Source organism: Petaurus breviceps, unplaced genomic scaffold, assembly GCF_028583685.1.
Source record: "Petaurus breviceps papuanus isolate PSGF00001 unplaced genomic scaffold, PetGlider_PUasm1.0 128, whole genome shotgun sequence".
Classification (NCBI taxonomy): Eukaryota; Metazoa; Chordata; class Mammalia; order Diprotodontia; family Petauridae; genus Petaurus; species Petaurus breviceps.
In genome coordinates, this window is record NW_027185664.1 from 10,527,331 (window position 1) to 10,540,864 (window position 13,534).

At 40.7% G+C, this 13,534-nt stretch overlaps 1 protein-coding gene across 1 annotated transcript in view; it reads right to left on the reverse strand.

Annotated features, from left to right (window-relative positions):
- LOC138172328 (uncharacterized) overlaps positions 1 to 13,534 on the reverse strand; it is a 20,922-nt gene that overhangs the window by 5,137 nt on the left and 2,251 nt on the right. The window contains exons 2-6 of the mRNA XM_069102060.1: positions 9,174 to 9,419; positions 6,186 to 6,392; positions 1,832 to 2,065; positions 717 to 870; positions 115 to 224 (exon numbers count right to left, since the gene is read on the reverse strand). Coding sequence (XP_068958161.1) covers positions 115 to 224; positions 717 to 870; positions 1,832 to 2,065; positions 6,186 to 6,392; positions 9,174 to 9,419 — 951 coding nt within the window. The remainder of the gene's footprint in view (positions 1 to 114; positions 225 to 716; positions 871 to 1,831; positions 2,066 to 6,185; positions 6,393 to 9,173; positions 9,420 to 13,534) is intronic.

The window sequence follows — 13,534 nt, forward strand, 5'->3', positions numbered from 1 at the left end:
AAAATAAGCCCTCCCCTGAAAATAAGCCCTCTGGTGTTTTTCTGTCCAAAAAATTAATAAGACAGTGTCTTATTATCGGGGAAAAACGGTATACCATAATATTCCCCAAATTACCTGATTCAAGGATTCACTAAAAATTTTCTCATTGTCACTTAGTCCATTTCCATTTTTTCGATATCGAGCCCATTGAATTATTCCTCCTGGAAATCGAAATTCTTTTGAACCTGAATAAGAGGAAGTTTGAAAATCACAAGATAAACCAAAAGACTTCCAGCCAGACATATAAAAAAATGGGAGCAACCGCAAGACACAATAAGATGTCAGCTTTTCTTTAGGCAGCTCAGATGACCACTGGAGGGAATGATTTGAGGATGGTCAGGAGATTCTACTAGCCCCCTGAACCAACATGCTTTACTCGGAAAATAGGAAGCCATAAAGCTAAAATTACAATTGTATACAGCTGTGAGTCACTGACATCCCATTTTGCTTACAGAAAAAAAAAAGATATGAGGTTATTTCATATCTTTCTAAGTACAAAGAGAAAATCCTACCAGATCTTCATTATGAATCTCTTCAATGATACGAGTTTGATAATCCTCAAAATTTCAAAATCCTCATTTGGTTCCATGTTTATTGAATATATTAACTATATTACTACATCCTAGATTAATTGGTTTTGAGTCTCAAGAAAAATATCATATTGGTTCATCCTATACCTTTAAGATCATAAAAGTAGCGCCACACCAGGCTGTCTGGAGACTGTATGTAGCTGGCATTCATAACCAGTTCAGCCAAATTGGGAGGGAGATTGACAGCCTGATCCTCTTCTTGTTTCTGGAATGCTCTAATGAAATTAACTCCACCTGGAGGCTAAAATGTACAAACAGCAGCCCCATTAATTTTTTATTGTACCTCTTTAAGACATCCAAGACACAAACAGCCCCATCTAAAGTCAAAATACAATTAAAAGTTTGGGGAGTGTCTCACAAGCATTAATAGACCTTTCTTAACTTTATGCCATACGGGGAGTACCAACTGTACGGGGTCCTTCTCTTGCCCACGTCTCCATTAGTCCGACTCCCTCATTCCATCAGGTCACTGGTACTCGGAAGTGTCAACCTTGACACCTGGCCCCATTGGTCTCCCCTCTGGCTACCACTGCTCAAAGCCCTCTTCCCTGAAACAGTATCTGTTCTCTCAGTAGTTTGCCACAGGTGAGCTTAAGACTTTGGGGATGTTAAAAGTTACTACTCACCAGGAAAAGAGTAGGGATCCTTGCATCAAACTAAGAGACTAAGAGCATACAAACATTTGCATCAAATACACTGTGTCATTGCACGCAGTAAAGGCTCAATAAATGTTTAATTTAAGTAAATTTCACATTTCTTCCCAACACAGACAATATTCCATGGAAATCCCCAAGAAAGGGAACAAAAGCAATTCTATTTCTAGCATCAGGCAAGATATACTGTAGGGGCTCGAGGAATACTATCCCAAAGTGGAATGGCCTGCCTTGTGAGGAAGTGGGTTCCTACCACCGACATTTCTAAGTGGAGGATCACTTGGGAGGGAGGTGGTAAGAAGCATGTCTTTTCAGGTAGGAGTTGTGCTGGAAATCCTTCAAGGTCCCTTCTACTCTGAGATCCTACAGTTCTAGGTGGATGAGTAGTACAGTGAACTTGAGAAATGTTCATTGAATTAGATGTCTTTAGACTCATTCGGGGTCAAGTTTCTTCTAGCCCCACCCTGAATACCCTGAGCTGGCTTTCATGGTCCATCTAAGTTAACCCAAAGCTTCATGCTGGCATACACTTCAAGACATGGTACAAACCTTGAGGGACCTAGATGCAATGTCCTCTGGTGTAGAGAAAAACACATCATCAACATCCAGGGTCTGAAGCTCATCGTGAGTGGTGAAGAAGAGCAAGAAAAGGCAGTCCTCAGTCCCCACATTCTTTATCCAGTGCAGGATATTTTTAGGAAAGAAGATCACCTGACCAGCAGTAACATTATATGTGGTGACCACACTGCCTCCGTCATCAACTACACCGATCCAGGCAGTCCCCTAGAGCACAAAGGGGACAACACCATGTCTGTGTGCACAGGTTGATAGTTATCTTTTCTAAATGGTAAAATGTCTGGATGCTATGTATAATAATAATACCTTAGGCTCACATGGTGCTATTTTTGAACTATATTTGTACATCTTGCTGTTCTTTCATTTGGTGCTCACAACACCTCAATGATGGACAGAGTAAATAGTAGCAGTTGTTATAATATTAGTAGTAATAGCTGTAATAGTACCATTTTATAAATGAGGAATCGAAACACAGAGAAGTCTAAGATCACAGTACTAAATTCACTGAAAGATGAAATTCCATTACCAGCTAAAAAGCTTACCAGGAAGGAATTTATGTTTGCTCTCTTATATTTAATAAAACCCATGAAGCTCCAGACAAAAAGGAGCCTGATAATGCAGAGGGAAGACAATGAAATTTTCAATAGATCCTGTTCTAACTCAACCACAGTATAATTAAAGGCAGGTTTCAGCAAAGGTTCAAGTGAGACATGAAAAGGGTCTCAGACACCTAGGAGATAAATACATATGCACATATACACATTCACATACATATATATACACATATACCTATATATACTTATATGTATGTTTTATATGTTTAGTGTGAGTGTGTGTGTGTGTGTGTGTGTGTGTGTGTGTGTGTGTGTGTGTACAAAGTGCTAGCTCTGGGAGGCAGCTAGGTAGCTTAGCAAATAGAGCACTGGGCCTGAAGTTAAGTAGACTTGAGCTCAAATCCGACCTCAGACAATCACTAGTTATGTTCACCTGGGCAAGTTACTTAACCCCTTTTTGCCTTTATCTACTTAAAGGCAAACTGCTCTAGTAACTTTGCCAAGAAAACCCCATGGGGTTTTACTGATTAAAGTAAGCTTGTTAACCCATTTTGAGTTGCTTTCCTTTAACAAAGCAGATCCAAGAATCCCAGACCCAAGAAACCATGATATGGTCCTCAGGGTCATGAGGAATCGGACAAGACTGACCTATAATGAAGTGCTTTGTAAACTCTAAAGTGCCCTGACCATTTAGTGTTTTCCAGCGGCCTTGTACCTAATAAATGTTTGGTGAATTGAATAGAGTTCCGACTGGTCACTCATCTCATCACTGGTTAACTCCCCTGGGTCTCTGCATTGCTTGCCCCAGTCAGACAAGGTGTGCCCCACTTTGGTGGCCAAGGAAACACAAGCATTGACACACATCCCCTGGTGGGGAGGCAACCCCAGAACTACCAAGACTCTGTCAGAGATCCCTGTCAGATCTTGTTCAAACATTTGCTGAAACTTTTCCTTTAATTATCCCATGATTAGTTTTCATCCCCACTGGAGCAGGATCCGGAGGTTTCATTGCTTTGCTCTTTGTTATCAGTCTTCTTACCTGGGGCTTCACAAGTTTTACTGGATACATACATGCGTGTGTGTCCATATGTATTTTATAGCTACACATGTATGTGTAGATATGTCAGTGTGCATGTACATACACAAAAGGCACAGAAATAGTCACTTAAGTCGTGTTTCCGAGGAACAGCAAGCAAAGCAGTTTACTAGGCCACAACATGCACGCAAAGTAGTAATGTGTAACAAGGCTGGCAAGTTAGGATGGGGCCAGGCTATGAAGGCTTTACAAGCTTTTGAATTAAAAAAAAAATTATGTGTATTGTAGCAGAAAAGGCAGACTGATGTAATGTAAGGAGGACTGGTCCAAGGTCAAATCCTGGCTTTGAAACTTATTAACTAGGTGACACTATGGAAATCATTTAAGACTCAGTTTCCTCATTTATAAAATGAAAATAATGATATACTTGACCTACTTCACAAAGTTCTTATAAAAATCATTTTGTAAGCTTTAAAATTACATATATTTATATGGCACCTATTATTATAAAAGGGACAACTAGGCAGCACATTAGATAGAATGATGGGCCTGGAGTCAGGAAGACTCCTCTTCCTGAGCTCAAATCTAACCTCAGACGCTTACTAGCTGTGTGACCCTGGGCAAGTCACTTAACCCTGCTTGCCTCAGTTTCCTCATCTGTAAAGTGAGTTGTAGGATGAAATGGCAAACCACTCCAGTATGTTTGCCAAGAAAAACCCAAATGGGGTCATGAAGAGTCAGACATGAATGAAAATAACTAAATGTAATGGGAATGTAAATTTTAAAGATCTTCCCTGCCCCTAGGCTAAAGTGCACCTGGAGCCTGGGGTGGAGGCTTGTTTTTCAGTAGATACTTCTTGATTGGCCAGTGAGTCAATAAGGTTGTTACATTCTCTGAGCCAGGAGAAGGCTATATAAGCCCTGATGTGTAGCTTTGTTTGGGGGCTCACTTTGAGAAGTGTTCTGTGATTTGATCAGATGAAACTCTGGAAAGCCGTTGTTCAGAGCCCCCTGGCTTTGAAACCCAGATGTTGTTTAATATGGATGTAATGGTTGGACAGTTTGGAAACTGTCTACTTGATCTGTTTTTGTCTTGTAATTCTGTCTGTGTATTCTGAAGTTCGGGGTGCTGACCTTTTTCCCCTGAACTAGGTGAACGATACATATCTGACTGATTAAAGTAAGCTTGTTAACCCATTTTGAGTTGCTTTCCTTTAACAAAGCAGATCCAAGAATCTGTGTTGGCAGCAAACCCTGAGGACGCTTGGGGTGCTTGCTGACACACTAAACAACAACAAAATTATTGTAAAAATCATTGAACCAGGATTCAGGTTCTGGTTCCCAGCTCTTCCAAGAGTTTGGATAAAGCCTTGGCTCTGGAGCCAGGACCTAGGTTCAAATCCTTTCTCTGCCACTTAATGATTATGTGACCTTGAACTTTCCAAAAGTCGTTTAACCTTCCTGGGTCTCAGCTGCATCATCATTATCATCATATGAAAGAGTTGACTAGATGGTCTCAGAAGTCACTTTATCGCTGAACCTATGATTCTCTGAATTTCCTTTTTGTGTCTCCGTTTCCTTGTCTGTAGAATGAAGTAGTTAGAGTAGAAGCTCTCTAAAGCATCTTCCAGTCTTAAGATTCTTATTTAAGGTAAATAATTAGAAAGTAACACTAAACACGGTTATAATCATTGTTTCACATCACATAGAGGTTGGCTGCATATCCCATAACCAAACCGTCCAGACCTAGTCAAGTAAGTCTGTTCTCTTCTATAAGTCCCCCCCATCTGAATTATGTTCCATCTGAATTAGAAGAAAATTCTCAGGGCCTGACTCACAAAACATCATCAATTTGTAATCCCAGAGCCTTGATCCCAGGGGCTCTGAGTTTCACCTTGGAAAACCAACTCTTTCAGTTACTGCTTTTCCTAGAGAGAAATGACAATTTCTTTGGCTGTGCACCGGAATGGGCTTTCGTTGTTAGCAGTGTGGAGCTCCATATAACCCTTTCCTATGTCCTAGGAAGACATAGTATGGAATAGGGAAGAACGATGGGACTTATATAGTACTTTAAGGCTTTCAAAATTCTTTGCATATATTATCTTGTTTTATCCTCCAAACAACTATGAGAGAGGGGGGCTATTGGTAGCCCCATTTTGTAGATGAGGAAACAGAGGTTAAGTGTCTGAAGTTATATTTGAACTCAGATCCTTCTGTTTGCAGCACTCTATCAACTATGTCCCTTAGATAAAGTGTTTGACTTTGTGATAGTTTGGGTTTGACTTTATGCCTTAGATACTCTGGCCAAATCAATTAGCTTCTAAGATCCTTAACATCTTCATCTTTTAAATGGAGATAAAATTACTTGCACTACCTACCAAATGGGGTCTATTAAAGAGAGGAAGGGAAGGGAAGGGAATAAGCATTGATACAGAGCCTACTATGTGTTGGGCACTGTGCTAAGCTTTTTACAGGTATTATCTCATTTAATCTCCTTGAATTTATGAATCGTTCTTATGAAGAATAGTATGTGATAAATGATTTAACACTTTGGACAAAAGTTTCAATTGATGCCAGAAATAATTGAATCCGAGGGCTGATGTTAAAGCTCTTAAAATATATGAGCCAAATCAGAGGACCACCCTGCTTCCTCAGACTACAGGCTTCTCCACAATGAAAACAATACACATACACAATATAAATGCTTGCCTTCAGAAGGAGAGCAACCCAGACTTACCTGTGCAAGGTAGCCATGCTCATTGGCATTGAAGTGCCAGTGTGGGGCACGGAGGCCTTTACTTTTTATTCTCAAGGTTCCAAAAGTCATGTGCGACTGCTGCTTGTTCAGGCTGGTTCCGAAGGCTTCTTCTTCAACACTGAAGTAGTCCTTGAGATTATTCCGGTATCGTGCCCATTGGATAGCACCACCTGGGAAATCGAATACCTAGAAAACCATGGGAAAAAGGAACTGTCAGTAGGGAGAATATCATGTTTGAGGTCTAGAGCCACTGTGGACCTGTTTCTTTGGAAGGGGGAGTGAAAGATGAGAGATCAGGTCATTTTTTTTTTTAATTCCTAAATGTTTACTCTGTTCAAGGCACTGTGCTAGGCACTAAGGATAGTCTGACACTCTAATGGGTCTATGAGCTCCCTGATAAGAGGATTCTTTCCTGTGATGAAGCTTACTGCCAATCTTATGCAATTCTCCTCCATGTCCAACCATAAATTCACCACAGGAGAGCCACCCAATGTCCCCAGGACTTTCCCTCAGTTCTTCTGACATTGCAAAGATACTAGCAGAAAAAAACAACACAGCTTTTGTCCTCGAGAAACTTATCATGTAATTCAAGGATAAGTTGTTCAGTCATGTCTGACTCACGGACCATAGCACACCAGGCCCTTCTCTCCTCCACGCTCTGCTAAAGTCTGTGCAAGCTCATGTTTGTTATTTCCATGACACATTCTATCCATCTCATCCTCTAACATCCGCTTCTCCTTTTACCTTCAATCTTCCCCAACATCAGGGTCTTTTCCAATGGCTCCTGTCTTCTCATTATGTGGCCGGAGCATTTAAGCTACAGCCTCAGTAGTTAACCTTCCACTGAACAGTCTGAGTTAAGTATTGACGGATTTGATCTGTTTGCTGTCCAAGGGACTCTCAAAAGTCTTCTCCAGCACCACAATTTGAAAGTGGTGCTCAGCTTTCCTTACAATCCAACTCTCACAGTCATACACTGCTACTGGAGAACCTATATATGTTATTGAGTCATATCTCCATATGGGATTTTCTTAGGAAAGATACTGGAGTGATTTGCCATTTCCATCTCCAGTGGATTAAGGCAAGCAGAGGTTAAGTGATTTGTCCAGGGTCATATAGATAGAATCTGAGGCTAAATTTGAACTCAGGTCTTCCTGACTCTAAGGCCAGTGCTATATCTACTGAGCCACCTAGCTGCCTCAGAAAAAACAAAACAAACAAAAAAACCAAACCCATAGCTTTGACTATATAAACCTTTGCTGGCAAGATGATATCTCTGCTTCTAAGTGCACTATCCAGATTGGCTGCAGCTTTCCCTCTGAGTCTTTCATAGTGATCTTTGAGCCCAAAAATATTAAATCTAACACTGCTCCAATTTCTTCTCTCTCTGTTTGCCAGAAGTGATAGGGCCGCTTGCCAAGATCTTAAATCTTTTGATGTTAAACTTCAAACCAGCTTTTACACCCTCATGTACCAAGAAAAAAAAAAAAGAACGGGCTAACAAAGAATATAATGAGAGCAGCAGAGAGAGCCCAAAATGTGGATCAGCTATGGTTCATAGAACAGGCAGTCCCTGGCCCTGACCTTAAATACAGAGAAGGACAAGCAAGGGTGGATAGAAGACGGGACTTGGAGGGGCAGGCTGGGAATAAACAACATCTAGGAGCTGAGTAAGAGTCGTGAGAGTTATAACAAGGCAGGCAAAGGCAGGCTGCAGCCAGCTTTATCCTGTAGGCAATAGGAAACAATTCAAAGTTTTTAACCAAGGCTCAGACCTGAGTATTTGAAGCTTATCTTGACAGCTAAGGGAAGGGTGGATTGGAGAAGGGAGAGCCTGAAGGCGGGGAAACCAGTGAAAAGATTGTACAATAATTTCGGTAGCCCAGGATAGAGGTATCAAGGACTGAACTAGGGTAATGGCTCTGTGATTGAAGAGAGCAGATGTGAGAGCTGGCAGTGGAAAGACTTAACTTCAAAGGAGAAAATTTGAGGCAGGGAATAGCCAGGGACAGAGCCAGTGTTTCTCAAACTCAGCTGTGTTCTCAGCAAGAGGGAGACTGAGGCTTAGCAGGTCTTGCTGAAGTTCACCAGCTATGGTTCTGCTGTAGGCACCTTTTCCAGCACAAATGCTCTTATCAAACCCCAGAAAGGAAGCCTAGCCTCCTCAGGTGCCCCTCTATTACGCAGGCTCATGCCTGTGCTTCTTACCTTGGCTAGCTTTCCCTGGCATACCTAGAAGCCAGCCTGACCATTTGATTCATCCTCTAGATTTAGCTGCCTGTGCTGATTGCTAAGGGGATGAGGCTTGGTTGGGGTCTTGGGGTTTTTTTGTTTTTTTGTTTCAGGTTTTCTTTTTGGGATTCAGTTTTGATCTGCCTTCAAACTGATGGGGGACGGGATCCCAATAGGTTCAGCAGGAATTCTGATCTTATCCAAGACCAGAAAACCTGCAATATCGTCTAGAAAGAATTCAAGGTCTCAGGCTTAATTGGAGTGAGAGTTGTAGAAGTTTATTGTTACGCTTCTATGAGAAGTCCCCCCCTTTAGGGGACCTGTGACTGAGAGGGGTACAGGCTTTTACCTTTAAAGGCTAGGGCTGCCATTGTCAGGGCTGACCAGATGGGAGGGGCCTCAGTGCATAGACAAAGGTCAGAGCTGACCAAGAGGAGCAGCATGTGAATAGAGAGTTTAGATAAGATTTGGGCCAGGCCGGAGGAGACAAAAGTCAAGGACAAAGGAGGGTGTGGGCCAGGCCCAGAAGAAATGAAGAGATTAAGTAAGAACAAAGGGGTCACAGGGTGTTGCCTAGGTGGAGTGTGGGATAGGGAGAAGGGGCAGAGCTCAAGGGTGGGAAAGGGCAAATTGCAGTTACAACTTCACAGACTGATTCTACAAGCTGGTTTGACCTAGACCCCAGGTACCCCATCAGTTTGACTGTTTGTTTATTTTATAGAAAGTGTTGCTTACCTTGGATTTATGCAAACGATTAAGAAAGTGGAATTTTAAGTCAACAGGATTTTCCTGCTTTGGGTCAGTGGGAGACTCTGGTGCTTTTGGAAGGTTGGCTTCCGGCCTGAAGTAAATATCTGCATATGACCGGAAGGTGGAAACATAAACCAAGGAGAGTATCAGTACACTTATCAATGTGGTGATAACACAGGCCAGGAGACAAATCAGGAAGATTCTCATTAAAGACCACGGGTTTTTCTTTTCCTACAAGGAATTATGAAACCATTATTTTTTTACTTGTAAGGAATCTGAAAAATCCCTCTTCTTTCTAAATGAAGCTTTCTCTTGTCCTTTACTCAGAAGTTTCTTATTTCTATTGAATAAACACTCTTCCCAACAGATAGATAAATGGATAGATGAATAAATGGGTAAAGAAATGAATAACTAGATAGACAAATAGATAACTAGATAGATAAATTAATTAATAAGTAAATAATTGGGAAATAAAAAAAAACAACTATTTGCATCCTCTGGAACTACTGAGAAATTTTAATGGTCCATTAACCCAATGAATGACTGTCCTTTAATCTCATTTTATCTCAGTTCCCATAGCTGTGAAATGCAGGTGTTAGATTAAATGATAGCTAAACACCCTTCCAACTCTAAAATTATATGTATGCCTATATGTAAGTATGTGTGTGTATACATGAAGGGAAAAAGGAAGTATATATCAGTTCCAGGAAGGAAGGAACAATTTTTTCCTTTATATTCTCTAGTATTTTGCGTGGTGCATGCATGAAGGAAGGAAGGAAGGAAGGAAGGAAGGAAGGAAGGAAGGAAGGAAGGAAGGAAGGAAGGAAGGAAGGAAGGACTTATTAAGTGCACAACTCTGGAAAGGAGGTTCTATTATTATGTTCATTTAACAGTTGAGGAAACTTAGGCAAAAAGAACTTAAATTCTTTGCCCAGGGTCACTACACTAGTAAATGTCTAAGAACAAATTTCATCTCACATCTTCCTGACTCCAGGCTCATTCCTCTATCATTAGGCCACTTAGATGCTTCACAGCTAGCACTGAGTAGAAGCTTAAAAATGCTTGTTGACTTAACTTGATATCATTATCCCTAACTGAGCTTCATAGAGGTTGATATGCTCATGGTCACAGAATTAGTGTCAGAAGCAGTGTTTGAACCATCTTCCTAACTTTATCAACTCTACATTACCTTGGCCAGCTAGGTAGTGCAGTGGATAGCTTGCCAACCCGGGAGCTAGAAGGTCCTGAGTTCAAATTTTACCTCCAACACTCGAAAGCTATGTTTGCCTCAGTTTCCTCACCTGTAAAATGAGTTATAAAAGGAAATGGCAAACCACTCTGGTATCTTCGCCAAGAAAACCCTAAATGGGGTCAAGGAGACCTGGACAGAACTGAAATGACTCAACAGCACTGTTGTCCTATAGTTAGAATATGAAGTAAATTAATCATATTAGCTTTTTAAAAAAAAATGGACTATTTTTTTTTTTCCACTTAGGAAGAGGAAAGAAAATCAATTGCTTAACTCTGAGTGCTTAAAAGATATGTGGGAGGGGTATTTCCAAGCTTGGGGCACTGAAAAGAAGCCATTGACTTCACAATTTTGCCAAGGGCTGGTCCCCTAGAAATGCCTTGTTTACTAGTTTACCCCCAGGGTAAGAACCAAAATTCGGAGAGATCATTTTAAGGACTTGCCCAGAAAGGAAACTGGACAATCATAAAAGAAAACAAAGTAGTGTGACTTCATCCACTTTACTCAACTGTCCATTTAGCATAAACAAGAGTGAAAATGACTTAACATTTTTGAAAATAGAGAAGGAAATTATCTGACTGGACTACTTGAGATGCAATTTTTCCTGAAAGCAGAAGGATGAACCTTGGGTTCCTTCCTGAGTATCTCCCCAACCCCATGACCCTTTAATGCATTTGTGCATATGTGTCTTAAATAACATCTATGTAATGGAATTCTTTTCATTCAAGAAGAATGAAATTCATTAACAGTTAATATGTGTAAGGAGTGTGATTTGAACCTATAGCTTCCTAACTCCATATTCCTAAAGCCATGTGACTGGTGCTTCTATGTCATTTTGTATACACCTCATATAATATGTGCTCAGTATGCTAGACTGGATAATATGATCAATCACTTAAGGGTGGATCTGGAAACATTCTAGGCTCTGTCAATGTTAAGATTCTAGGGTGTTTTTATTTTTTCTTGCTCAGTAATATTGTTGGGGTACCTGGGGTCTAGGTCAATTTGTGAAACCAACTTGTAAAACCAGTCTGTGCAGTTGTAACTGCACTTTGTATTGTAAAATTGTTGTCTGTAAAATTCCTTTCCCAACCTTGGGCTCTGCCCCTTCCCCCTATCCTCACCAGGCCTAGGCAACACCTTGGGACTCCTTTGTTCTTACTTAAATTTCTCCTCTGGCCTGGCCCACACCCTCCTTTGTCCTTGCCTTTTGTCTCCTCCGGCCTGGCCCAAATCTTATCTAAACTCTCTATTCACATGCTGCTCCTCTTGGTCAGCTCTGACCTTTGTCTATGCACTGAGGCCCCTCCCATCTGGTCAGCCCTGACAATGGCAGCCTTAGCCTTCAAAAGTAAAAGCCTGTACCCCTCTCAGTCACAGGTCCCCTAAAGGGGGGGACTTCTCATGGAAGCGTAACAATAAACTTCTACCACTCTCACTCCAATTAAGCCTGAGACCTTGAATTCTTTCCAGACTATATTGCAGGTTTTCTGGTCTTAGATAAGATCAGAATTCCTGCTGAACCTATTGGGATTCCGTCCCTCATCAATATATTAATCAACTTCAATTAAAACTGACTCCAGAAAACATGATTATTGCATTAGAGAATGTTTTCTAGAAAAGGGTATATTCTAAATTAAGACTTTAAAGGCAATATGTTTTAACTTGTTACACTATTATCCTACATATTAATTGTCAGAGATGGAAAAGACCTTAAAGATCAAAATCCCTAATTCTGCTGATGAGGAAACTCAGGGGGAGAGACATAAATGACTTGCCCGGGGTCACACAGCCAGTTAATGGAACAGCCAGGTCTTTGGATTCCTAATCCAATGTTCTTTCCCATTTTCCCAAGTGCCACTCTAACATATTTTAGACATTATTATAATTTATGTTAATATAATCAAATCTAATTGGTCTCAGTTATAACTAAGCTAATTTACTTTTAGGTGTATAAAAAGTCAGTTATGTAGATTTACACATAATCTATTCACAGTCATTTTTTTTTATTTCAAATAATATTACCACTATGACTCCCTTCCTTCCACCCAGAAACTATTATTTCTTCCAAAAAAATTGTTCCTTCTAATACACCTGTTTTCAATGCCGACTAGAAAAATAGGGTAGAGATAGGTAGTCCATCCATAGATGGACTAAGCAGATGCCTGTGTGGCATTCTTTGTAGGATGCCAAAGGTCAGACTATGGACATGTATCTCTTTCACTGCCTTAAAATATTGTCTGTTCCAAGAAAATTCCTGATCAAAGCTCACTTCTGACATTTACTAGATTTTATTACCCTTCCTGAGTCATTTAATTGCCTTTAGACTCAGTTTACTCATCAATGAAATGGGGATAATAATTTCTTTAGTAAAATTTAGCATAATTTCTTCTTATGAGGTTTTTGAGAGGCATAAAGGAGAACATCTACGTAAAGCCTTCATAAATTTTCAAACTATGTAAGTATAATCACTTACTGAAACTGAGACACATAAATAAACAGTTATGGGAGTAGGGTGGGGAAGAAAAAGCTCTCAAACCATTGATATTCATTAATCTTACAGCATGGATTTACTGAGGACAGTAGGTCCCTGGAAGAACCAGTTTAGAGAACCAAGAAGACAGAAAGGGAGAGTGAGGGCCAAGAATGGCCCAAAATAGGATGGGAGAAGAGGGGAGGAGAGGGGTTGGCTCAGTTCAGTTCCATTCATTTCAACAAACATTTTTAAAGCACTTTCTCTATAAGATACACAGTGTTTGGTGCTGAGGACACAGACAAAATGAAACAGGCCCTGCCTCCAAGGAATTTATTTGGGGGGGGGGGGGTGCGAGTAGGAATCTAGCATAAATACAAATAAATGGGGGAGGGGTGAAGAAGAGAAGATTTCTATATTCTGAACTACCATCCTAAAAATTAAGAGCTGAAAAAGGCTTCAGAAATCATGTAGTTACCATACACATCCCGAAAAAGAACTATAGGGGCGGCCAGGTGGCTCAGCAAGTAAGAGCACTGGCTCCAGTGTTGGGATGACCTGGATCAAATCCAGGCTGAGATACTCAGCACCACACCCAGAAATAACTGGCCGTGTCACCTTGAG